Raw genomic sequence first — 26,198 nt, 5'->3', positions numbered from 1 at the left:
TGCAAAAGTAGAATGGATTTAGTGGTCCAGGAGGCAAAGTATCATGCAAGATGTTTGCTGTCTCACTACAACACAGCCTGAGGGTATGTCTACACTGCAAAGTTAATTCGGAATAACAGCTGTTATTCTGAATTAACTTCCATAGCATCTACACAAGCAAACCGCTATTTCAAATTAAATTCAAAATAGAGGGGCGATTAATTTGAGTTTGGTAAACTTCATTCTACAAGGAGTAACGCCAAAGTCAAATTAGCTAATTCGGAATAAGCGCTGTGTAGACGCTTAGTCCGAATTAGCTGGCATCCAGCCCTTCTCAGTTCCCCCTGGGGGCCACTCTGGGCCAAACCAGGAAAACTCTACTGCTCCCCCTCCAGCCCTGGAGCCCTTAAAGGGGCAGAGGCCGTTTGGCCACAGGGCCTGTGCCAGCTGCAAGCCTGCCAGCCCAGAGCCTGCAGGCAATGCCCCTGACCCAGGTGCCAGCATGAGCCAGCAACCCAGTGCCAGCCAGCTTTCCACCACTCCCTAGGACAAGTCTGGCAGCTCCCAGGAGCCTGCCAGGAGATGGAAAAGGCGGGCACCATCCTGGTCCAGTGCGGAGATCATGGACCTGATTGAGGTTTGGGGGGATGCCTCCAACGTCCATGATCTCCGCACTAGACACAGGAACGCGGCCGTCTACCGAAGGATGGCGGACAGCCTGGCCACCAAAAGCCACATGTGCAGGTGCAGGTGCACACAAAAATTAAAGAGCTGCCGCAGGCCTATGCCAGGACTGCAGCGGGTGGTTCCCAAGCAGGGGCAGACCCAGACCCTTTCCCGTATTTTGATGCCCTAGACCGCATCCTGGGGGATCAGACAGTCCGGGCCCCCCGGTGGTCATCGACCCTGGGGCCAAGGGCCCTGACCAGGACATGGAGGAGGAGGAAGAGGACTATGGCTGGGAGTCCCAGGAGCCTGGAGGGAGTGTGCTGCGCACCCCGGAATCCAGAGCCGTGCCAGCAAGCCTGTCACTTGTGTCGTCCGACGCCGGGGAGGCCTCGACATGTGAGTGCCATCATTGTCCCTTTATGCGGGGAGGGGATGGGGGGGTGAGAGGGAGCCCAGGGACTGCGCAAGTGGGCCTTGCTGACCATGGATCATGCAGGAACCTGTGCATGTGCTGCACCAGCTGGGGGATGTGACCTCGGCTGCCTGCCACACGGGGGCCCTGGTCTCTTACCCGCACGCATGTATGTATGAAGGCACACAACATGCTCCTGACCCCTGGGAGAGACACTGCACAATGCCCTCCCTCCAGAAGCCCCCTCTACATAGAGGCAGGGCACATCTCCCCTCTCCCCCTTCTCCCCCCCCACTATATACAGCACAGGGGCATGGGCGCAGTCCCGGGCCAGCTCACTCTCCCAGAGATAGCAGGGCATGATGGTACGGAGACCTGCCACCCTCGCCTTGCAGAGGGGGGCTGAGTTTCACCCACTGTGTCCCTAGGGATAACAGAGAATGTCTCAGGTTTTTCCACACCTGCTCTAGCCGCAAGTGCAGTGCTCACCACCCCGCCCAGGACAGCCTCCTGCACTTGGGCCAGCAGGATGACCCGCCCCCTGGAGGAGTACTACCAGCAGCACCAGGTACTAGATGCTAGGCAGGTCCGCTGCCAGGAGCACTGGGTGGAGAAAGACCTGCAGCTGCAGTGGGAGGGTCTTGAGGGAGCTGCTTGCCCAGGGCAGTGCCATACAGGATCACCTGCAGACCCTGGTGCGGAGATTGGTGCCTGCTGCCGCTCCAGCCCCAGTGGCCACCCCAGCTCTTGCTCCTCCTCTCAGTCCTACTCCCCCTCCCACTTCTTCCTCCCTCCCGCCCCCCCATCCATCTGCCCCACCTGCTCCCCCCAAGGGACGCCGATGCCCCTGCACACACAGTGCTGCGAGGCAGGAGGGCCGACAAGACCCCCAACCCTGAACTTCTCCTCCCCCTTCCTCCCCTTGCCTCACCCTTCCAGGTCCCTCCTCTCAGGTGTCCCCCTCCCCTCTCCCACCCTCTCTTCTCCCGTCTCCCACCTCCTTTTCCAAGTCTCACCAGGGTTTCATTCCCCCCCCCCCCCAGTTTTGTGAAATAAACAGAGTTTGCATTTATGAAAATACATGTATTTTATTTAACATTAGGAAGGGGGGCTAGGGAGGGGTAAGTGAAAGGACGTGAGGGAGGAATGAGGCACAAGCCCCCAGTGGGGCAGACCAGGGAGGCTCTGAGTGCTCCTCAGGGTGGACGCTCTCCCGCAGGGCTACCTGGATACCGACAGCGCCCTGATGGACATCCCGGATGGTATCCTGCAGCAGGTGAAGCCAGGCTGATGGCAACGCATCCACGAGACGCACCAGAGTGCCCAGGGGCAGCTCTGTCTCCATGTTGCAGAGTGCTATGATGTCTCGAGTGAGGGCAACCAAAGCACTCCAAGACACAAATGCTTTGCTGTCCCGCAGTGAGGCAGGCAAGCAAGCAGCCTGAGAACCGGCCAGCCAGGGGTGTATTTGTCTGTCCCTTTAACCACAAGCCTCAGATACCTCAGGCAACAGCCACACACAGTGTATGCCTACACTACAGCACTAATTCAAACTAACTTAATTCGAATTAGTTAATTTGAACTAAGCTAATTCGAACTAGTGCATCTAGACCTAAAAACTAGTTCGAATTAGCATTTTGCTAATTCGAACTAGAATGTACACATTGAGTGGACCCTGAACCGAAGTTAAGGCTGGCCAGAAGCAGTGCCGGCAGGGCATCAGATTAGGACTTAGAGCGTGGAGCTGTTGTCTCAGGCTAGCCAAGGGCTGTGCTTAAAGGGACCCGACCCCCACCCCGGACAGACAGTTCTCAGGGGTTCCCCGCTCGCTTGTCTAACTTGATGAGGGACAGCAAAGCAGTCCTGGCTTGTAGTGCCCTGAGTGCCCACACTCGGCACATCACAGCACTCGGCCATCAGCCTGGCTGCACTTGCCGCAGGCTGCCATCCGGGGAGGTGGGGTCAATCGGGGGGCTGCAGGAGAGCTTCCACCCCAAGGAGCCCGCAGAGCCACCCCAGTCCTCCCCATCGGGGGCTCGAACCCCATTCCTCCCTCCCCCCCTTCCACTTAACCCTCCCTAGCCCCCCTTCCTGATGTACAAAATAAAGGACACGTGTGTTCAAAAATAGAAACTCTCTATATTGAACAAAACTGGGGGAGACTGGGAAAAGGAGGTGGGAAAGGGGAAGAAAGAGGGTGGAAGAGGGGAGGGCAACTAAAATGATCAGGAGTTTGGAACAGGTCCCATATGAAGAGAGGCTAAAGAGACTGGGACTTCTCAGCTTAGAAAAGAGGAGACTGAGGGGGGATATAATAGAGGTCTATAAAAGCATGAGTGGTGTGGAGAGGGTGCATAAAGAAAATTTCTTCATTAGTTCCCATAATAGAAGGACTAGAGGACACCAAATGAAATGAATGGGTAGCAGGCTTTAAACTAATACGCGAAAGTCCTTTTTCACAAAGCAAAGAGCCTTTAATCTGGCAGCTCTCACCTGGCTCTATACAACTAGATGAGGGTGACACTGGCAGCATTCATTCACAGCATCCCAAAAAACCCCTCTTGTGCAGGAGCCATTCTTCCTCATTTTTTCAGGAAGAACGGCTCTTGAGCAAGAGGGGGTTTTTGCGCAAAAAGGAGCCATCTACACAGCTCTGTTTTGCGCAAAAGGCTCGTGCACAAAAATGGCCCCTAATTAATTATGTAAATGAAGCACAGCAATATGCTAATCTGTGCTTAATTTGCATAGGATTTTGCGCAAAAAGGAAGCATTATAGACGTAGCCTTAGAAAGCAAGGGGGCTCCTTATGTGCATAAAGTAAGCATGTTCTATTATGTATTGCCTGATCCTGCAAACACTTGTAATTAGGGCCAATGATTGTCAGACATGAGTTACTATTACCTTCAGACTTGATCCTTTGAGGTGTAGTTGACTTTTAATATAAATAGAGCGCAATGAATGCCCTTTAGATTCAGAGCCTTAGTTACTTTTTATATAAAAGTATGTGCATGTCAGGAAGCTATTTAACCTTCAGACACACCAGATGGTTAGAATTGTGATGATTTCTGTTGGCAGCAGTAGTGGGATTTGATATCGATTTCAGCCAAAAGCAAATGTTTAAGACTTACTTTTGGGATTGCTGAATCAGATCTGATTTTACTTGCTTTTGGTTTGCACCATTACAACTGTGATGAAATCAGCAGATTGACATCAACATTAAACCAGAGCAGAAGCAGACCCAATGTTAATTTTTGCTGGCTATTCTTTCCCATAGCTGATTAGTGCATGCAGATGTAGGTACATGTACACTCTGTGGGCGCGCGCGCACACACACACACACACACACACACACACACACACACACAGAGGCATTTGCAGTTTTACAGGCACAAAAACAATACACTAGCTTTGAGAGCAACTGAAAATGTAGGTAATTTTTGAACTTCTCACTGATTCAGATTGGCAGTTTGACAGCCCTATATTCAACCTGGATTTTCTATACACTCAGGGAAAAATCCCTATTGTCATCTATATTCTCATCTCATTTACACCATTAGGAACTTGGAGTAATTCCAATTAAATCGATCACCTTTGTCAAGCAAAGGATTGATTAAAGCAGGCACTCAGCAGACTGTATTGAACAGAATGCAGGCTCGCCACAGTCTCTGCATTTATAGTTGGCCCAATACTGTGTCTAAAATCCGTCACTGTTAGTCATTCATGCTGTAACATATGGAATAAGGTTTTTATTTGCTGGGTCTTTCCCCTCCCTGTTCTTCAAGGCGTTGACACTGCCATGAAATAGATTGTGAGGAAACGGTGATAAGAAGGGATTTGTTCTGGTTCCTGGAGGGTGTGTGAATATTTGCCTCCTATAAATAAGTCTCTCTCTCTCTCACTTTCTGTTTATTAGGAGAATCTTGGCTCTCTCAGATTGAGCTGCAGGTTTCTATGGAGACAGCGTCCTGGCAACAACTCTCAGCAGCCGTTTTCTTCCCATCTACCAGGCCTAGTGGCAGCAGGCCCAACGGAAAGGGAGAGGACCTGGCTTCTACTAGCAGCAGGAAGCGACGGATGGACATCCAGGCTGTCTAGCTGCACTCTATGAATCTTTTGCATACAGCTATCCCAGCAGTAAAATCATATTAAAAAGCCGAGCAGAGACAGCCAGCAGAGAGGTTGCTAGGATGCAAGGGAAGGATGGGCAGCCATGTCCTGCCCTAATCCAACATTGGTGAGTGAATACAGCAGCTTTAATATGACTAAGTGTCTGAACTTTGCCCCTCTCTGTCGCATGACAATATGGTGATGTTTGTGTTGTGCTGTTCTGTCAATTCGCCGCGTTATAGCATTTCCACAATCATCCCCATATTCTCAGATGCTCCCTCAGGGAGGTGTGCTGCAGTCATTTTAGGGGACCCATGAAACTTCATAATGTGGCAATGCAGTGTGTATAGTGTAAGGGCTTGTTTGATGTACCAAAGTGATGGGCTTTTCATTTTTTGACCCCTCCTCACAGTCATGACACAATAACATTTCTAGTCATTCCAAATCACCATCATGTTTTAGTGTTCGAGTGCAACATAGTGATTCCTGAGTTTGTCCCTGCCACGCACTCTCAGAGAACCCCATATCACAACATTGTGTCACCTACAAAGCTATTTCTGGTTTGTTTTGAGACTGGAAGGATGGTCCAGTGGTCCCTTCAAGTCCTTGCTGTATTGTCAACTTCTTATTTGGGTTTAAGACAAGTCACTTAGCTTCTCTGTGCCTAAATTCCTTGGGTCTAAAATAGGGATAATAGCACTTGTGAAGATAAATCCATTACAGACCGTGAGGTGCCCATATCCTATTGTATATACCTTAAGTAGCTTTCAATGTTATGAAACTTATAAAAGAGAACTGTGACTTAAAAAAGGGGCAAGTGGAAAACTATGTATGGTACTTATATGGCCCTCATTCTCATAGAATCTGAGTACCTCAGAATCTGCAATTTGTTATCCTCACAATACCTCAGTGAGGTAGATAAGTCCTCTTGTTCCCATTTTATAGAGAACTAAGTGGCTTGTTTAAGGTCACACAGGAAATCTATGGCAGAGTAGGGAGTTGAGTGCAGTCTCCCAAGTCCTAAGCTAGTGCCTAAATCATTGGAACATCTTTCTTTCTTCTCATCTGCCAAAAAATCAAATGTGCAGGGCAATGGTTGCTTTCAAGCTGTGGCAGAGGGAGAGGGATGCAACAAAACAGGAGCAAACGTGAACTGATCTGTTTCTTTAATCTTGCATGGAGCTTTATCTTTAGTTTCAAGTTTTGCATTTCTGATGTCAATGATTTACAGGAATAACAGTGAGGTATTCCAGGTTTATGTGAGATAGAAGTTGTGATAGGCCTCAAGTGGGTGGGTATCTTTGCAGTCAGGTATGAAACTTGCAGCTGTGAGATATTTTATGTATCTGCAACAGAACAAATGTAGAATATTCAGAAAGAAAAAAACCTAAAGAGATATGTGCTTTAAATTACTGTATTATATCAAACAGTAGTAAAATTATTTTTGAAGAACTCTTGACTTAAAAGATTAAACACCTGGGGCCTGGATCTTTATTAGGTTCAGTGGAACTATGCCAATTTATACTAGCTCAGGAGCTCACCTTGAGAGTAACATTTTTTTCTTTTGAGGCACGCCTGTGAACATTGGGTATTGCCAGGCCCACTGACAGGAGTGGTGGTGAAGGGGCAATTGCCCCAAGGCCTGGTGTTTCAAAGGGGCCCAGAGTTCCTGGCCACAGGTGATTCCATTTTGGCAGTGGCCAGAGCCCCAGGTGCCTTTGAACTGCCATGGGAGCTCTGCTCCATTCATCTTTGAGGGCTGGGGGATGGCAGATCCTCATTCTGGGTGATGCTAGGGCTGACTACCCTATGCCCTGCCCCTTCTGCTCTTGGTCCCACCCCTTCTGGGGACACGGAGCTGGCCACCCTCCAACTTTGTCTGAAGGCCCGTGGTGGCTATCGGCCATGCTGAGTGTTACATACATACATTGAGAGGAAACATGACTATTAGTTCTGACATGTAGTAGTTATTAATTATAGGACATACATACACTTTTAGAACTACAGAGAGCTGGATGGAATTTGAGTGCTGCTGGATAAGAAGCTCCTGCCCTGGACACTGGAAAAAGTGCTGAATTTAGCGTTTGATCAAGTTAATGGGAGTTTGTCCATTGACTTGGGGCTTTGGATCAGACCTTAATTGAGGCTTGCTTGCTAGGCATACAGAGCCAAATCCTGCTGGCTTGGGCTCAAAGGGCTCAGGCTGCAGGATTCTAAAATTACAGCGTAGATGTTTGGGCTCAGGCTGGAGCCAGGGTTCTAGGACCTTCCCCTTCTTCTGGGGTCCTGTGAACGTCCACACAGCAGTTTCACAGCCCTGTAACCTGAGTCCCATGACTCTGTGTCAGCTGAGATGGGCCAATCGTGGATGTTTAACTGCAGTGTAGACATACCCCCCATTGCTTTATCATGGGATATGGCCTGAAAGGCTTTTTGAACTTGGCCCATAATGAAGTGCTAGTAAATAAATTATATCATGGAGCTTACAGCTGACAACTGATTGCAAGCCTGGCAGTGAAGAAGCTGGTGAGAACTAAGGGTATGTCTACATTGCCACACAGTTTGGACTAAGGCAGTGGTCACCAACCAGTAGATCGGGATCTTCTGGTAGATCTTGGAGCCTCTGACAGGTGATCCTGACAGGTTTGGCCTAGGGGCTACCAAGCACTGGCACTTCAGCTGCCTTTTCCCCCCACTGCGACACACCTCCTGCCCATTGCCTTACAGCTGCCTCCTCCTTGCCTGCCCCCCCCTCCACCCAGCCTCCTGCTTGCTGTGCAGGGCAGGGGCAGAAGAGAAGGGGGTGCTTATGTCAAGGTGCCCCCCATCCTGTATTCTGTCTCCACAGAATGGAGTGGGGGGGGCACAACAGGGCTTGGGGTGAAGGGAGTTTGCTGGCTACTTTTGGGAGTGGTGTAGGGTCAGGCCAGGGGTGAGCCTGCTTTAGCCCCACTGCACCACCACCAGGAGCCACCTGAGGTAAGCATTGCCCAGTTGGAGCCAGCTCCAAACCTCTGTCCCAGTCATGATCCCCCTCTGACACCCTAAGCTGCCGCTCCAGCCCTGAGCCCACTGGACCCAAACTCTCTTACAGAGCCTGTACCCTGAGCCCCCTCCTGCTCCTTAACTCTTTGCCCTAGGCTCAGCTCAGAGCCCCTCTCACACTCCAAATCCCTTAGCCCAAGACCAGATTCTGTGCCCCAAACCTCTGCTCCTGCCTAGTGAAAGAGATGGAGAATGGGAAAGGTAGAGAGGACAGTGTGACCAGAGGCAGGGCCTCACAAAAGGGGCATGAAGGAGGCAGGGCAATATATATGGGTTTGAGGTAGATCGCAGATTGTACTTTAAATTCAAAAAGTGATCTTGTGCTTAAAAAGGTTGGAGAGCACAGGACTAAGGGGATGTGCACAGCTCTGGGCTCCCCCTTGTGGGTGCTCTGGGTAAGATGTTACAGGTTGTGAGTTCTCTGTAAGCAATAAAAAAACCAACAAATGGTCTGGTAGCACTTTATAGACTAACGAAACATGTAGATGGTATCATGAGCTTTCGTGGACACAGCCCACTTCTTCAGATGACCAGTTATCTGAAGAAGTGGGCTGTGCCCACGAAAGCTCATGATACTATCTACTTGTTTCGTTAGTCTATAAAGTGCTACCAGACCATTTGTTGTTTTTTTCTGTAACAGACTAACTAGGCTACTCCCTGAAGTTCCTGTAAGTAATAGTTACATGCCAGATCTAATAGGCACATTCCCTCTGGGGACCTTTTAAGCTCACACCTACAGCATCCAAACCGGGGAGTTAAAGTACAGCATTTTGGTGCTCATCTGCCATTCAGAGTCTCTTAGTCCGAGCTGTGAGGCAATGTAGAGATGCTCTCAGTGTCACTCAGGATGAGATAACTGCCTCAGGATCACTCATTAATGATCTAAAAGTGACTGTCAGAAACCAGCAAAGCAATTTCAGAAACCAGCTAGAGAGAGAAACTGTGGAATTTGCCTTCATATACAAATTTGACACATTCAACTATGGTTTGAACAAAGACACAAACTGGATGGGCTGTTATATTTAACACCCAAATGAAATCAAGAGCTAAGTATCAGGCACTGACAGCCCGCTCAATTAGCCTCATTTAGCATGGACACTTTAATTGACAAGGGGTTTTTTTCCTCCTTGCCCTTCCCATCTCCCTTCTTTTTCTGCTATTTATTTGTACCTCTGGACCCCTTACTCCATTCATTTGAAGAGGTGGGTTGTGCCAAGAAAACTCATGATACTATCTACATTTTTTGTTAGTTTCTAAGGTGCCGCAGGACCATTAGTTGTTTTTTAAGTTGCCTTGGGATATCATTGTAGAGTGTGAGGTCTCAGCATAAGGGAGATCTGAGTGTATACGCAGAACCAGTGCTAGGTATAATCAGAATAAACAATTGCTTAGTGCCCAAGCATCTCAAGGGGGCTCCTATTAATTATTAGTATGTATTGTGAGGGAGAGGAAGAAATATTTCTGCGTAGGGTTTGCTATGGGCTAGTACTTGCCCTGGTGTACAGAGTGACTGTTTAATTTAAAAATAACAAAAAGCTGAATATTTAATATTTGGAAATATTGCTTTAGACAAATCAGTGCCTCTGGTGGCTTTTAGGAAAATTTGTATTTGACTGTACAACTGTGACTAATCCTGCAGTCTTTCTGCACCCAGACATTGTCTCCAGTGGGAGTTTCAGCTGCACAAATGTGGCAGGATGAAGCCATTGCAAGATGAGGTAAAAAAATCAACCACATTTAAGATATACTGTCAGTTATACATTTTTAAATAGTTTAATATTTTGTCTTGTGTCCTTGGGACAATATCCAGATCAGGATAGTTCCAATGAATTCAATGAGACTATTTACATATTTAAAACTAAACTGTACATAACTGGTCTCTTGCATCAAGGCCTCTAACATGCAGTGCAATTTAGTGGAATAAACATAGATCCAGGCTCTGCCACTGATTCACTGTATGATCTCTTTGAGCAAGTCATTTAACATCACTGGCTAAATTTCCCAAATTGTGAAATATCATAATAGTGTTAACCAAAAACCACCTCACAGACTGTAGTGGGTAGATCCCTCAGATGAGTAATCCCATTGTCTTAGTGGCACTTAGTGGAGACCACTTGTGTGAGGAACGATTTGTAGAATTTGGCCTTTAGTATCTGTACAGTGTAAATAATAATACCTATCTTACATATAATTCAGCATCATTATCTCCATTTTACAGATGGAGAAACTGAGACATAAAGGAGATTTGCCCAGGGTTACCCAGCAAAGCAGAATCAGAGCAAGGAACTGGAGTCAGGTCTCCTCAGTCCCAGTCAGAACCTCCTCACCATTAATTGCTACACTGCTTCTCATTAAAATGAGGCTATTTTAAAAAAATCATTCATAGAATACTGTGCTGTAAATGGAACACACATACAGCTACAAAAATGTTCTCTGTTGTCTAAGTGGTGCTTTGAAACATGTTCTAAAGCATCAGCATGCTGTGAATTTTGATGCTTTTGCAGGATCTCCCTTGCAGGCTTTTTGAACTTCAAAAGTCAACACTTGTATTAAAATAACCTGTTTTCTACTTCCATCTGTGCACCATATTGCACCAAATTTCATCAGCAGTTGCAAAACTGTTTTCATAGATCATATCTCTTAGTTTTCAGTAGCAATTCTGAGTTCACATGGAATTCAGGATCGAGTCCAATGTGAAAAAAGAGTGATCATTATTCTGTCTGTAAGAGGGTCTTCAGTGGGCTGAAAAGCCGAGGGGTTAGTGTCCACTCATTCAAGGGACAGTGATAGGGTAGCCTGGACCCACCCACTCCACTGGGCTCTGATCCAGGACCCTAGGAAGATCAGGAGTGTTTGCCTATGGGAAGGGGCCCTCGGACCTACTTTCCCTGGGTCACTGCTTACCCCTGCTTCAGTCCCTCAGCTTTTGGTCCCAGATAAGAAGAGAAGAAAAAGGAAAAGGACACCCAACTGCTAGCCTAGCTGGGTTCTGCAAACATTCCTGTTCCTTCTCCAGACAGAGGCGTAGCGAAGGTGTTTTGTGCCTGGGGGCAAAAGAAAAATTTGTGCCTTCCCCTCCCCCGCCACCATGTGGCACGGCCCTGAGCCTGGTGCACAGGTGAGGGGAACTTGTACTGCATCTTTCCCCACCCCCTACAGTTTGGGGCCAGGCTCCCGCATGCATTAACCCGCCGGTGCAGGGTCGAGCTTGGAGCAGGGTCGGGCTTGGAGCAGAGAGGCAGGGAGGAGGCTCCAGCTGCTGGTGGCAGGTGGAGTAGGAGCACGTGAGCTGAAGGGATAACGGGGGGAGCAGAATGGGATTAAATTGGAACCTCCCTAGCATGGTGCCCAGGGGCAACTGACCTCTCCGGTCTCCTCACTAAGATTTGTGTGGAGGCTAAGATTTGTGTGGTTGCTACTATATGTATGGCTGTTCGTATTAGAAAACCAGTCGTTAAAAGACTAAATTTTGACCAGTTTTCAATGATCTCAGTTGCTACAGGCTCAAGTTAGTTAGATGTTTAACTGCCAAAATTTGAACCTCCACAATGTATTGTTTTAGCATCAGTGGTTAATACAAAACACATATAAGAGAATACATAACAGCAAGAGTGTGTTCGCTGAAGAATGGAACAAAAACATTTAAGAGACAGGGCATTAGATGGAATAATTTCCTATTGCTAGGAATACTCTATTATTTGCCTTCAGTGCCTTAATTTAGCAGTGCTAATGGTAGTTGGTGATTTCCCAATTCTTGTTGCTAGAGATGCATGAGCCAATATACTTGGTTTATTTTTGTGTCATTTTTTCTCTTTTTCTTAAGGCTGCTCTGCCCAGCTACAGTTGAGTCAGGGGACATAATTAAAACATGGCTGGCTCCTGACCCCATAAACTAGGGTTAAGATTTTCATTATTATATTGAAAAGCCTAATGACCACATTGAGATACAGGCAGTCCCCGGGTTACTTACAAGATAGGGACTGTAGGTTTGTTCTTAAGTTGAATCTGTATGTAAGTCGGAACTGGCGTCCAGATTCAGCCGCTGCTGAAACTGATCAGTTTCAACAGCGGCTGAATCTGGACGCCAGTTCCGACTTACATACAGATTCAACTTAAGAACCCCAGGCATCCCCAAGTCAGCTGCTACTGAAACTGATCAGCGGCTGATTCCAGGAAGCCCGGGGCAGGAGCTGGGGTGCTGCTGGGTTGGTCCAGTAGCGCCGCCGCTCCTCGGCGCTACTGGACCAACCCAGCAGCACCCAAACTGCTCTGCCCCAGGCGTCCTGATTCAGCCGCTGCTGAAACTGACCAGCAGTGGCTGAATCAGGACGCCTGGGGCAGAGCAGCTGGGGTGCTGCCCGGTTGGTCCAGTAGCGCCCAGAGCGGCGCTACGGGACCAACTGGCAGCGCCCCAGCTGCTGTACCACAGGTGTCCAGAGCAAAGCAGCGGAGCACGGGGGCAGCGGGACAGCCCAGACGCGCCGTGGTTGTCCTGCTGCCCTCGGGCTCCGTGGCTTTGCTCTGCTTTGCTCCCCGTCCCCCTGGTCTGCAGACCAGGGGGACGGGGAGCAAAGCGGCGGAACTCGCGGGCAGCGGACAGCCCAGACGTGTCTGGGCTGTCAGCTGGCCGCGTGCTCCGCGGCTTGGCTCTGCTTTGCTCTGTGGGCAGCGGACAGCCCTGTCCACTGCCCGTGTGTTCCGCCGCTTTGCTTCCTCTCCCTGGTCTGCTGAAGACCAGGGAGAGGAAGGGCCCCGTTCGTAACTGCGGATCCGACATAAGTCGGATCCGCATAACTCGGGGACTGCCTGTACTCTTTACTAAGTTGAATAGTGCATTACAACATAAATACTACTATTAAAATCAATGGAGTTATTTGGGGAGTAAATAGTGATACTACTCAGTAGTGATACTACTCTGTAGGAGCAAGAGTATCACAGCCAAGCTTTGAAGTTGGTGGAGTTCATTTGACTAACTATATGCATCTTTCTTGTGATGATTTGCCTAACTTGTTCATATTGGAATATGTCTCTTAACTTGGGATATTTTAAAGTTTTCTGGGAGTTGGTAATTCTGGAGTACAATTATAGATGTTTACAATCAGAAACTCACTATTAATTGTTTCATGCAGAAGTTAATCATAACGGAGGAGGGAGTGTCAGCTTTCACTGAATTTTCTTGCTTTTACTGCTTTTTAAAATCACAGTTTAGAATTATTTCTATGTAATTTTTGTATATCACATCAAGATTGGATCAGAAAGGCATAGAGATTTAGAAAGTTGCAGGTGCCTTTGAGTATTGAATTTGTTTAGATGACCAGAGACGTCAATGTTTAGAGACTGTCCATAGGAACATTTAGCACATGGCAAACTGCAATGTAAATCTACCCCACACTAGCCTGCTGTGTGGACCCTGCTGCTGCACACTGAAAGTTCCAAAGTGCACTTAAATTACACTCTTTCAAAACAGAAATAGATCAAAGCACCTTATGAAATTTTAATGCGTGGCAGCAGGGTCCACCCTTACTCCACTGGAGGCTAGAGTGAAGTAGATTTACACTCTTGCTTGCTGTGAACTAAATAGTCATAGAGACAAGACCTTAGAATCATGGGGACAGATCCTCAGATTGTCATCACTTCGAGCCAATCCTGCAAATACATAGGGTATATCTACACAGCAAAGTTATTTCAAAATAACTTTACCAGCGTCTACACAGCCAAACCGCTATTTTGAAATGAAATCGAAATAGCAGAGGTAAACCTCATTCCACAAGGAATAGTGTCAATTTTGAAATTGTTATTTTGAAATAAGCGCTGTGTAGATGCTTTTTTCAAAATAAGGGGCTTCCAGCCGTTCCCAGGGTGCCCTGGTGGCCACTCTAGGCACAACCAAAAATACTCCTTTTCCTCCCCCCATCCCCAGAGCCCTTAAAGGGGTTGACTCTGGCCACAGTGCCTGTGCCAGCTCCAAGCCTGCCAGCCCAGAGCTAGCAGTCACTGCACCTGACCCAGTGGCCCCAGCATGAGCCAGGCAGCCAGTGCCTGCCAGCCAGCCTTCCACCGCTCTGCCAGCCAGCCTTCTACCGCTCCCCAGGACCAGTCTGCCAGCTCCCAGGAGCCTGCCAGGGGCCGGAAAAGGCGGGTGCCTGCCTGGTCCAGTGCAGAGATCAGGGACCTAATTCAGGTTTGGGGGGATGCCTACAACATCCATGATCTCCGCACTATAAACAGGAACACTGCAGGCGTATGCCAGGGTCACAGGGGACAGGTCCCAATCAGGGGCAAATCCAGATTCCTACCCCTATTTTGATGCAATGGACCGCATCCTTGGGGGCAGGATGGTCCGTGCTCCCCAGGTGGTCATCGACCCTGGGGCAGAACTTGCTGCCTACTGCTGCTCCAGCCCCTGCTGCCTCCCCAGCTACCGCTCCTCCTCTCACTCCTTCTCCCCCTCCTGATTCTTCCTCCCCACACTCCCCACACCCCCAGGGATGCCGAGGCCCCCGCATTTGCGGTGCTGGGAGACAGTTGGGCCGGCGAGACCCCCAGCCCTGAGTCCTGAGCTTCTCCTCCCCCTTCCTCCCCTTGCCTCCCCCTGCCAGCTCCCTCCTCCCAGGTTTTCCCCTCCCCTCTCTCACCCTCCCTCCTTCCCTCTCCCACCTTCTTTCCTCAGTCTCACCTCAGTTTCATTCCCCCCCACCCCAGTTTTGTTCAATAAAGAGGCTTTGTTGTAATGAACACATGTATCTTGTATTGTACAGCAGGAATGTGGGTTAGGGAGAGGTAAGTGGAAGGACGTGAGGGAGGAATGAGGCACAAGCCCCCAGTGGGGCACAACAGGGAGCCTGTTACTGCCTGCAGAATGTGCTTCAAGGCTTGAAGCAACACATCCAGGAGAAGCCCCAGAGTGCCCAGGGGCAGCTCCGGCTCCGTGCTGCAGAGTGCTGTGGTGTCATGAGTGAGGACAACCAGAGCACGCAGTGAAAAAAATGCTTTGCTGTCCCTTAGCGAGGTAGGCAAGCAAGCAGGGAAACCTTAGAACAGTCTGTCCAGGGGGGGAGGTGTCCCTTTAAGCACAAGTCTCAGATACCTTCTGTGGCTCCTTCCTGAGGCTAACTCCTGACCTGATGCCCTGCCAGAACGGGTTCTGGCCAGCCTTAAATGTGATTCAGCGTCCTATCAGTGTGGACGCACTATTTTGAAATAGCAAAACGCTATTTCAAAATGCATTTTGTTTCTAGACGCATTATTTCAAAATAAGCTATTTCAAAATAACTATTTCGAAATAAGCTATTTGGAAATAACACTGTAGTGCAGACATACCCAAACTGTTGAAGTTAATTGGACTATTCATAATAGGGAGCAATACTATAGGAGAAAATTTTCAAAGGCATCAGTGGAATTGGTCCCCGACTTCCATTCATTGTCAGCAGGATTTGGATGCCTAACTGCCCTTTGTGTTTTTGGAAAATCTCCCCATAGTCCCAATAATATATTTAAAAAAAAATCTAGGCCATGCACGGGGCAAATTTCACCTGGCCTAAGCTATGACATGGTAATATTCTACCGGTGGTTCTGTTCACAGACTGGTATTAGAAAGTTCACTTTGCCACTGATCTGGGATGAAGGATGGTCCAATGGCAAGGATATTGGCTTAAGACAGTGTTTCTCAACCTTTTTTTATAAAGTACCTCTTTAAAAAAAATGTATAAGTACCCCCAGTACCTACAGTTTTCAGACACACAATTTTTTTTTCTATCATTTCAACACGTGTTTAAACAACTTAATCGTAGCCGGGCAGGGCAATTAAATTTTTGGGTGTAAAAAGTACAAAAATAATAAAGCGCTGTAAAACTTAAAACAAAAATTCAGTTTTCTCCAAATTTCAGTTGTTGACATACCCCCCAGATTTCTTTTGAGTACCCCTAAGGGTACTCGTACCACTTGTTGAGAAACACTGGCTTCAGACATGGGGAGCCAGATACAATTCATTGCTTTATCACGGCCCCTGTGTGACCCTAGACAAGTTATTTAACCTTTCTGTGCCTCAGTTCTCCATGCGTAAAAAATGGGGATAATAATGCTACCCTATTTCAGAGCAGGTTGTGAGGCTTAACACATTAGAGACTGTAAAGTACTTTGGGTTTGACTCGTAAAAAGTTCAATATGAGTGACCGGCTTTACTATTAGGGGTGCTGACAGCATCCATAGGCCCCTGGGCAAGATAGAGTGGTGGGCCGGCTCAGTGCTCCCAGAAGGGCTTGGAGCTTGGGGCAGAAAGGGCCGAGCCAGGGGCAGCCAGCCTTCCACTCTGTACCCAGCCATAAGTCACCCAGTGCAGTAGCAGAAGCAGTGGCAATGGCCGGGAAACCTAGACCACTTTGAATCAGTAGGCCCCATGGCAACTGTCCCCTTTACCCCGCCTGTCAGCAGTAGGGATGCCAGATGGCTGAAACAAAAATACTGAACACCCTCCCGCCCCCGCCAAAAAAACCCACCGGGGAAAAAAATTTATTGAAGGAAAAAAAAGGGGGGGGGGGAGAAACAAAGTTGTTGAGCAAAAAACAAACAAACAAAAAAGACTCCAAGGACCTGCTAGGGGTTTTCCAGGTAGTCACTAAAAAAAAAAATCACGCTTCATGGGGGGAGGAAGACGACCGGCCAAGAAGGGAACGGGGGGCTAGAAACAGCAAATGGAGGGGGGGCAACGGGGCTGGCCGAGGGAGATGGGGGGGCCAATGGGAAGCGGGGCTGGTTGTGGGGCGGAGGTCAAGCGGAATGGGGCTGGCTGCGGGATATTGGGGGGGAAGACGGGCTGGGAGTGGGCAGGGCTTGCTGGGAGTAAGGGGGGCGGGAAGCACAGCTTGGGGCAATTGGGGGCTGCAAGGGGGGCCGGGAGGAAGAGTGGGCAAGAAGCAGAGCCGGCTGGGGGGAGAGGAGGGGTGCAGCGGCGCTGGCCGGGAGAGATCAGGAAGAGGAATGGGCCGGCGGGAAGCACAGCTGGCGGGGGGTGGTGGTAGTGGTGGTGCAGCGGTGCTGGCTGGGAGGAGGGGGGGGCAGGAAGCAAAGCTGGTGGGGGGGGGGAGGAGTGCAAGGGGGCTGACCAGGGGAGATCAGGAAAAGGAACTGGCTGGCAGGAAGCAGAGCTGGGCGTGTGTGTGCAGGGGGGCTGGACGGGGAAGATCAGGAGGGAAAGTGGGGGAGAACCGGACGGCATGGAAGGGGGGGGGGGTGCGCAAATCGGCTGGCGGGGAGTGGGACTGACCTGGGCACTTGCTGCCTGTCCTGCGCAGGCTCCCGGCGACGCATGAGCTAAGAGGAAGCTTCCCCTCCTCCTCACACTCAACCGACTGAGGGCTCCCGGCGGCAATCGTGGCCCCGTCTCCCAGCCACTCCCCCCACCTCCGCCAGGCTTCCGTCCGGCACCCAGCTGGAAAAATCAGAAAATACCGGACATTGCACATGTCCGGTATTTTCAGATGTTTTTTACTGGACACAGCGCTCAAATACTGGACTGTCCGGTACAATACCAGACACCTGGCAACCCTAGTCAGCAAGTCTGTTTACTTTTATTAGTTCTGTGAATAAACTGAGGACTACAGCTTCCAAGGCTGTCAATCTATCAGCTTTCATATGTGCTTCATTCAATTGAAAAAGGGTTTTAATTGTTTGTCATCAAATTCTCTTCCTTGTTTTGCTGTGTTATAAGTTTTGTAGACAAATATTTTGAAAGCCAAATCATGGGCCATATATCAAAAGTTTTCCAATGTCAGAGTTGTCAGCCTAGTTTTAAGGTTCACTTCAAGCAGATACATGAAGTCATTTCAGTGCCAGATATAAACACTTGTTAAGTAATGCAATGTGTATTTTTTTCAACAGACATAAATTATTGAAAAGAAAATGGCACAGCGAAGCCCAATCTTTCCGACACTTGCCCCTACTGAAAGGTACAGTCTGACATGTTAGAAATCTAGAATCTACAGAGTGCAGGAGTATTTATACTTCTCCTTTAATTCTCTATTTACTATCATGCTTAACATTATAGCTTTTGTACTTAGTGCAATAACTAAACTAAATTAAATATTTTAGACATATACCCTGCTTATCCAAATCATGAGTTAAATTATAAAGTCCTTGGCTTTTATTTAGTCCTTTCTCAAGGAAAACATCTACTGGCTTCAACTGTGACTGAGTCTATGTCTACACTGCAGAGTTCTGCCATGTCCAAAAAAGCAGACACATTTTTTCGGCATCCCTGTAAACTTCGTTCTGTTTTTTTCAGACAGCGTGTTTTTTCCAACATTTAGCCCCGTGTAGGTGGGCCAAATGTTGGAAAAGCCTCTTTCGGAAGAAAAGCGGAAAAAGATACGCAAATTGCGATTTGCGATTTGCAATTTGCGTATCTTTTTCCGACTTTTCTTTGTAGTGTAGATATAGCCAGAGTGAAAGTTCAGGATATTAGGACTAGTCCCAGTGGAAGCTTTTCACGACTAAGGAATGGGTGTAAAAATGTAAGGTCAAATTCTGCGTTCATTTACACCCTTGTTGTATCTCTATTAACTTAAGTGAAATCATCACACAATGTAAGTGAGAACAGAATTTAGCCTTCAGTTCCTGATTAGGCCCCTATGAGTATGACATAACAGATCTAGCATACAAGAAAAAAAGAAATAAGAAAGGTGTTTAAGGTATTGAAAGGCACAAAGGAAAATTAGGCACCCAATGATCATTGACTTTCAATGGGAGTTGAAGACCTATTTTCAATTTGTGCTTTTGAAAATCTTTCTCTAAAGAATTATAAAACTTAACTTCTGTAAAATACAGTGTTCATCGATGGCCAGATTTCCAAAACTCTCAGCACCTCAACAGCAACTGTTGCTTTCATTAGAAGCTGCCCAGTGCTGAGCTCTTTTGAAAAATCCGTAGAGTTATTTTGGTGCCTAAATGGGAGCTGACCTCTTTCGAAAGGTTGCCTTAGAGACTGTGAGAAGCTTGGATTTTGTCCCTCATGGATTTCCAAAGCTTAAGCATCTATTTAACCAGTTCCCAAGAGGAGAAGTTTTTGGATGCATACTCTGGAAGTAGCCTTACTGGGAGAGAAAAAAATTCCTTCTTAATTTTATTTGTATTTAACTTTATTACAATTATTGCTTTGAATAAGGATGGGAAAAAAGAAGAGGCAAAATTTGCCCACATATAGTGATACTTGCACAGTGTAATCAAAAGCATTCTGTGTTCGTCCCCAGATAGACTGCTTTGTTTTGCTAAGTGCACATGCCTGGGTTAGTTACCCTGAAGTGAACTGGAGAGGAGGCCTTGATCTCCCTTCACACCTACCACTCACGGCAGCAAATGCTGTACCTATGTACAATGGTGGGAACTCTGGAGGTGTTTAGGATTTTTGGGAGCCAATGTTCTTTTTGGAGGCACTGTACCTCCCAGTGTTTCTACTAAGCTGGTATCAGTCTCATATACATGACTGTGGTTAAAAGCTACAGTAGAGTTTTGAGTAAGGCAAACACATTAATAACACACTTGTTTTAATATATTTCTTTTGTTAGACGGATTCGAAATATACCACTACACAGCCAAGCTTTGACCGCAGTCCCATTAGCATCTGCAAGTCTAGTGGATCAGCTAGAAGACAGAATTCTAAGCCATGAAAAAACAACTGCTGCTCTTGTGGAACACGCTTTTCGCATTAAGGAGGACATTGTTTCTACTTTGCATAGAATGCAGAACAAAGGAGGAGGAGATCGGTTGGCTAGGCAACTCTTAGAAGAACATATCCGAAACATAACAGCAATAGTGAGGCAGCTTAACCGGGACATTGAGGTATGTACTGGTTCTTTCCCGGGGCTAGCACCATTTCTGCTATTGACTGAATTTAATTAGAAAAATTAGTAAGATTTAATATATGGTATAAGTATAAGAGCTAAACATTTATAAAGTGTAGGTATATGCTTACCAGAGTATGTAGTTCTTTTGGTTGCTATAAAAAATATAGGCCACTGGCAGGAATTTACATATAAATTCTACACAGTTTTGTGCTGCTAATCCGACACAAAAGACAAAACTAGAAAATCATCACTGAGAGATAGCCATGTTGGTCTGTAACTTTAAAAACAACGAGTAGTCCTGTAGCTCTAAGATGCAACACTAACATGCACATCAACTTCAGTTGAAAGGCCCTACTACCTAAACATATACAGACTCCTCTCCCCTATAAGAAAACATACACAGACTCCTCATCCTTTTCATTTTCCACATCTGCCACCCACAATGCACACACCCAACTTATCCAGTTAATCAAATATACAACCTTAAACCTGATTTCTGCAGAAATTAGCAGGGTAGTGGTAGTTGAGTGAATATAGGTTAGTATTTGAGAACCCAACTCTGCTGCTAGTGTGACTTTAGAGAGCGTTCTGTGAGTGGACTGGACTTGAAAATCAGGAGAAACCATAAATAAATGTATAAATAGGATGAAATTCAATAAGTACAGTTGCAAAGTACTCCGCTTAGGAAGGAACAATCAGTTGCAAACCTACAAAAAGGGAAATTACTGCCTAGGAAGGAGTACTGCAAAAATGGATCTAGGAATCATAGTGAACCGTAAGCTAAATATGAAGACAATAGGTCTATAAAATCATGACTGGTGTGGAGAAAGTGAATGAGGAAAAGTTATTTACTTGGTCCCATAACATAAGAACTAGGGGTCACCAAATGAAACGTATAGGTAGCAGGTTTAAAGCAAACAAAAGGAAGTACTATTTCATGCAATGTGCAGTCAATCTGTGGAACTCCTTGCCAAAGGATGTTGTGAAGACCAGGCTTTAAGGGTATGTCTACTCAATAGGGCTTAACTCAAAATAAGCTATGCAAATTGAGCTAAAAGAGTGTTCCAAGGAAGAGAGAGAAAAATATTCTTTTTAAACTCTGATGAAAGGATAAGAAGCAATGGGCTTAAAGTGCAGCATGAGAGGTTTAGGTTGGACATTAGGAAAAACTTCCTAACTATCTGGGTGGTTAACCACGATAATAAATTCCCTAGGATGTTGTGGAATGTCCATAATTGGAGATTTTTAAGAGCAGATTAAACATACACCTGTCAGGGATTGTCTACTGTAGGTGGTACTTGGTTCTGCCATGAGTGCAAGGGATTGGATGCCCCATTTTTTTGCATGCCTATAAAAACAGTTGTTATTAAATTAAAAACAGATTTGATATTTTATTTGGATTTAGCAAAATATAATAAATGGCCTATTGAATGTATAGTGACTTGTTGAACTTCTGTTTGCGTATTAATGCCTTATAGACACTACAGGAACAGATACGTGTCAGGGATAACCTCAGTTATGGAACTAATTCTACCTTAAAGAGTCTGGAACTGCGGCAGCTATCTGGTTTGGGAGATCTTCGGGGGAGAGTTGCAAGGCAAGTGTCACTTTCGGGAGTGTTTTTTGCAATCAACTTGTTTTCTATTAATCTTCAAGTATGCCTTTTATATTTAATGACAGTGGTCCAAATTTAACCTTGGTCTAAGTCCCAGAATGAATTTGGCTCAATGTTTTCATGGCAGTGAGAAATAATCTCCTACATTTCAGTATAAATATTAACATTAGTTACATGGCCATTAATTATTGAAAAAGATACCATTGAAAAATTTGTGTTCCCAGGGAGCAACATAAAATTACATATTGTTTTTTAATGTATTTTAAGAAGTAAAAATCTTATTAAAATTAGATAAACTGCATGTTATTCCCAGGGTTTAAAAGAAAGGGGAGTGGAAGTAACCATGGCATCATAGAGGTTCTATAGGCCAAATTAAGCCCTCAGGCATGGACTACACAAGCCACGATGTTGCTCAGAGGCGTGGACATAACTCCTGGTGTAGACAGCGCTATGTCAATGGGAGCGCTTCTCCTCTTGATCCAGCAACCATCTCAGGGAGATGGAGTTCTTAAGCCAATGGGAGAAGCCCTACCATTAGTGTAGGTAGACTCTTCGCTGAAACTGGCATCAGTGCAGCTTACTAGCTGCAGCACTGTATGTGAAGACAAGCCCTTACACATGTGCAGCTTTGTTATTTTTAGATAATTCACTCAATGACACCTGGGCAAACCAACTTACAGTTGGCATTGATGACAATGAAAATATAATCTTAAGGTAATGGGGTTGTATGGCTGTAGATGAGGACTTAATTTGTCATGGAGAATCTTTATGGTTGATGGCATTTGGTGAATTACACCAGAGATGAATTTGGCCAATTATCTGGATTTGTTAAGACATCCCATTCCTTTTTAACTACACCAGTTTTGTTAGTTGACTGTAGTTCATCAGAAATGATTTACTGATACTGTCAATAGGCTGGAAAAACTTAGCTAAGGAAGGTGGAAGGTTAAAAGATTCTGTAAGATTTCCTGCTGTCTATCTTGGGCAGCATATAGTTTCCACATTGACTTGTTATCCCAATTTCCAAAAGAGTTGTTTAAATAGGAGCTAGAGCAGTGATTACAGAGGATTGATTTTTTTCAGACATTAAGACAATTCCTTCTAAGTACATCAGGAAAGGACAAAATCAACTCTTGCTTTGTTGTCTTTCAGTCAGACAAACTATTGAACAATATTTATTGATCACTGAAGTGTTCCTGCCAAATTTATCTCCACGGGTCTTCCTGCATAGCCCTCTTTATATAAAGAATTCACAATGAGATTCTACAAGATCGCATGTTCGGAGCAACACAATTAGTGCCAGGTTGTGCAGCTTTTATTTATATTGATGAGTGCTCATTCATGCCAGTAATGCCATTGAATTCTATGAGTGTGCTTACCTGAATGAGAACTTGCTAAAATGTGTCCTGCAATCTGGCTCTAAATGGCAGAGAACTTAAGATGCGGGGGAGGTAATGGGGAGCTATCCGCACTTAAACCAATATTTCTTCTTGATATGTTTGCTTGGGGAAGTTCACTTTTTTTACTTCTCCCCTAATAATTGTAACTACATGATTTAGATTACACAAAGTGCAGTGCTCAAGGTCAGACATCAGAGTGCCTAGGGCTAGAAATTCTTGCTCATTATTGAGACAGAACACATTTATTGTCTCTTTTTATCTCCTGTTTCATGCTTCCCCGTTGAGCATTTTGTTAAAATCTTCTCTTGGGAGGGAAAAAAACTTGTTTTAGCTGTAAAATGCTGAATTCAATTAGGACATTGTTCTGTGAGAATGAATTATCTGCCTTCAATTACAAGTATATTTTGCTATAAAAATTCCCATAACTCCTGGTTATAATTATCATTTGCATTGCAGTAGTGCATAGTTACCCCAACTGAAACTATGGCCGCATTGTGCTAGGTGCTATACAAATACAGAGTGGGAGACAGTCCTAAATTGCTTGTGATTATTTCATCAATAATCCCCCCAAATTCTGGAGAGGTTCAGACCTGAATCTGAACTTCATAGCTGGTCTCATTTTTCTAAAGGGATGATTTAAATCCTGACAGTGCAATAACCTACAAGCTCTGGGAATGTTTAAGTTTGGATTTTAACTTGTGTCTTATGCCTTTTGTGCAAAAGGGTTTTTTCCTGATAAATGGTCCTCTCTACACAGCGCTTTTTATCGCAAAAACCTCTTCCGCAGAAAGGATCGGAAGAAGATATGCAAATGAGAGCATGAGATATGCAAATGGTGTGCTCATTTGCATTTTCTCTTCCGCAAAAAACCCACAGTGTAGACGTAGCTTGAACCTTCTAATGACAGAAAGTTAAAAGACATTGGTCAAGCCAGAGACAAAAGGGAATCACAAACTGCATTTCCAAGTACCAGATCAAAAGAAGACCAAGATTTTTTAAAATTTTAAAATAGTTGTAAATAATAATCATCCATCTGCTAGATGCAAGGTACAACCCCCACTTTGAATTATGCTGTACTTCCAGGCTTTTGCCTTTGTGTCTCATGTGTCCTTTGTGTCTTATGACACAAATCTCAATATGCTGTTGGACTTACATCCACAATTCACCAAGGAGCAAACATTGTAGGAACAAAAGAAAAATATTCAAGAGTAGCTAGTTACAATAAGGATAAAAAGGATAGTTATAATAAGGATAAAAAGCATTCCAGTCCACTCAGGATGGTTTATCATGAGTTCTACGCTTTTGTGAAAAAACATAATGAACACAATTCACCACGCACAGCTGTTTTAATAGCTGTTCTGTTCATATTGCAAGGAAATGCACCCCAGTGCAGAAGGCCAATGCAAGGCACAACTTAAAACATTTATGCATAAATTAAAACTACTGAAGCTCTCGTGTGTGGGGCCTTGAATGGACTGCCTATCAGTTATTACAAAGCACTCCAGTGTTGTAATAACAAATTTAAAAAATTTTTTTTGGAAGAAATACAATCCCTCATATTCTTCATCTCTCATTGCAGAAGATAAAGAAGAAACTTTCCCTGCAGGCATATTATTCCCTATACATACCTTCTGATGGGCTTCTTTTGACCAGCTACTTCAGAGACAAAATGCTGGATTAGGTGGAGAACTAGTCTGATCCACTACGACAATGCTCACATTCCTAAATCTTTCATACAAGTTTCACTTCATTTAATGATGGGGACTATTTATCAATTATATTAATAATGCGTAGAATCTTCCAAACTGAACAATTTCAAAGTATTTTACAAAAGAACATAAGAACGGCCATACTGGGTCGAAGCAAAGGTCCATCTAGCTCAGTATCCTGTCTTCTGACAGTGGCCAATGCTCCAGAGAGAGTGAACAGAACAGGGAATCATCAAATGATCCCTCTCCTGTCAGCCATTTCTAGTCTCTGGCAAACAGAGGCTAGGAACACCATTCCTACCCATCTTGGCTAATAACCATTGATAGACCTAACCTCCATGAATTTATCTAGTTCTTTTTTAAACCCTGTTAAAGTCCTGGTCTTCACAATATCTTCTGGCAAGAAGTTCCACAGGTTGACTTTGTGGCGCGTGAAGAAAAACTTACCTTTGTTTGTTTTAAACCTGATACCTATTAATTTCATTTTGAAATTTGGCATTGTCTACACAGCCCCAAATTTCGAACTAGAGTGGTATTCTGAAACATCCCTTAATTCTCATGGGACAAGGTTTATTGGGATGTTGAAACAGCACACCCATTATTTGGAAAGATATTTCAACATAATGGGCACACTATCAAGATGCGAAAAACGCTATTTCAGGATACTAGAAGTATAGTATACCGGAAGTATCCTGAAATAGCACTTAGAAAATCTCCTCTTTTCTAAGATGAAAAGTCCCAGTCTTTTTAAATCTCTCTTCATAAGGAACCCATTCCAAACCCTTAATCATTTTTGTTGCTCTTTTCTGAACCTTTTCCATTGCCAATATATCTGTTTTTTAGATGAGACCACATCTGTATACAGTATTCAAGATGTGGGCATACCACATCTCTTTGAACACAGAGTTAGTCTGTATCTCTGAGGTCTGTCCCAGGTAGCATTTCCCCAAAGATGCCCAGTTACTGAGGATATGTCCACACTAGCCCCCTAGTTCGAACTAGAGAGGCTAATGAGGGTGACTGAAATTGCAAATGAAGTGCAGGATTTAAATATCCTGCGCTTCATTAGCATGTTCCCGGGTGGTCGCCATTTTGGAAACTGACTAGCCCGGAATAACTGTCCGCGTCTACATGTGGCAGTGAAATGAGGGTTCGAAGTAAACCCCTTAACTCGAAATAGCTGTTAAACCTCATTCCACGAGGAGTAACAGCTAATTCGATTTAGGGGTTTACTTTGAACTCCCGTTTCACTGATGCGTGTAGACACAGGCAGTTAATCCGGGCTAGTCAGTTTCCAAAATGGTGACTGCCTGGGAACATGCTAATGAAGTGCGGGATATTTAAATCCCGTGCTTCATTTGCAATTTCGGTCGCCCTCATTAGCCTCCCTAGTTCGAACTAGGGGGCTAGTGTAGACATACCCTC

General features: G+C 45.6%; 1 protein-coding gene across 1 annotated transcript in view; it reads left to right on the top strand.

Annotated features, from left to right (window-relative positions):
• The first annotated feature begins 4,852 nt into the window (after positions 1-4,852).
• FAM81A (family with sequence similarity 81 member A) overlaps positions 4,853-26,198 on the top strand; it is a 38,623-nt gene continuing 17,277 nt past the window's right edge. The window contains exons 1-4 of the mRNA XM_089781990.1: positions 4,853-5,294; positions 18,089-18,156; positions 19,771-20,044; positions 21,528-21,646. Coding sequence (XP_089638116.1) covers positions 18,110-18,156; positions 19,771-20,044; positions 21,528-21,646 — 440 coding nt within the window. The 5' untranslated portion in view covers positions 4,853-5,294; positions 18,089-18,109. The remainder of the gene's footprint in view (positions 5,295-18,088; positions 18,157-19,770; positions 20,045-21,527; positions 21,647-26,198) is intronic.

This window comes from Pelodiscus sinensis, chromosome 14 (genome assembly GCF_052426305.1).
Source record: "Pelodiscus sinensis isolate ZL-2025 chromosome 14, ASM5242630v1, whole genome shotgun sequence".
NCBI classification, from domain to species: domain Eukaryota; kingdom Metazoa; phylum Chordata; order Testudines; family Trionychidae; genus Pelodiscus; species Pelodiscus sinensis.
Note: the sequence above shows the minus strand (reverse complement) of the source record. Positions and strands in the feature narration are given on the sequence as shown.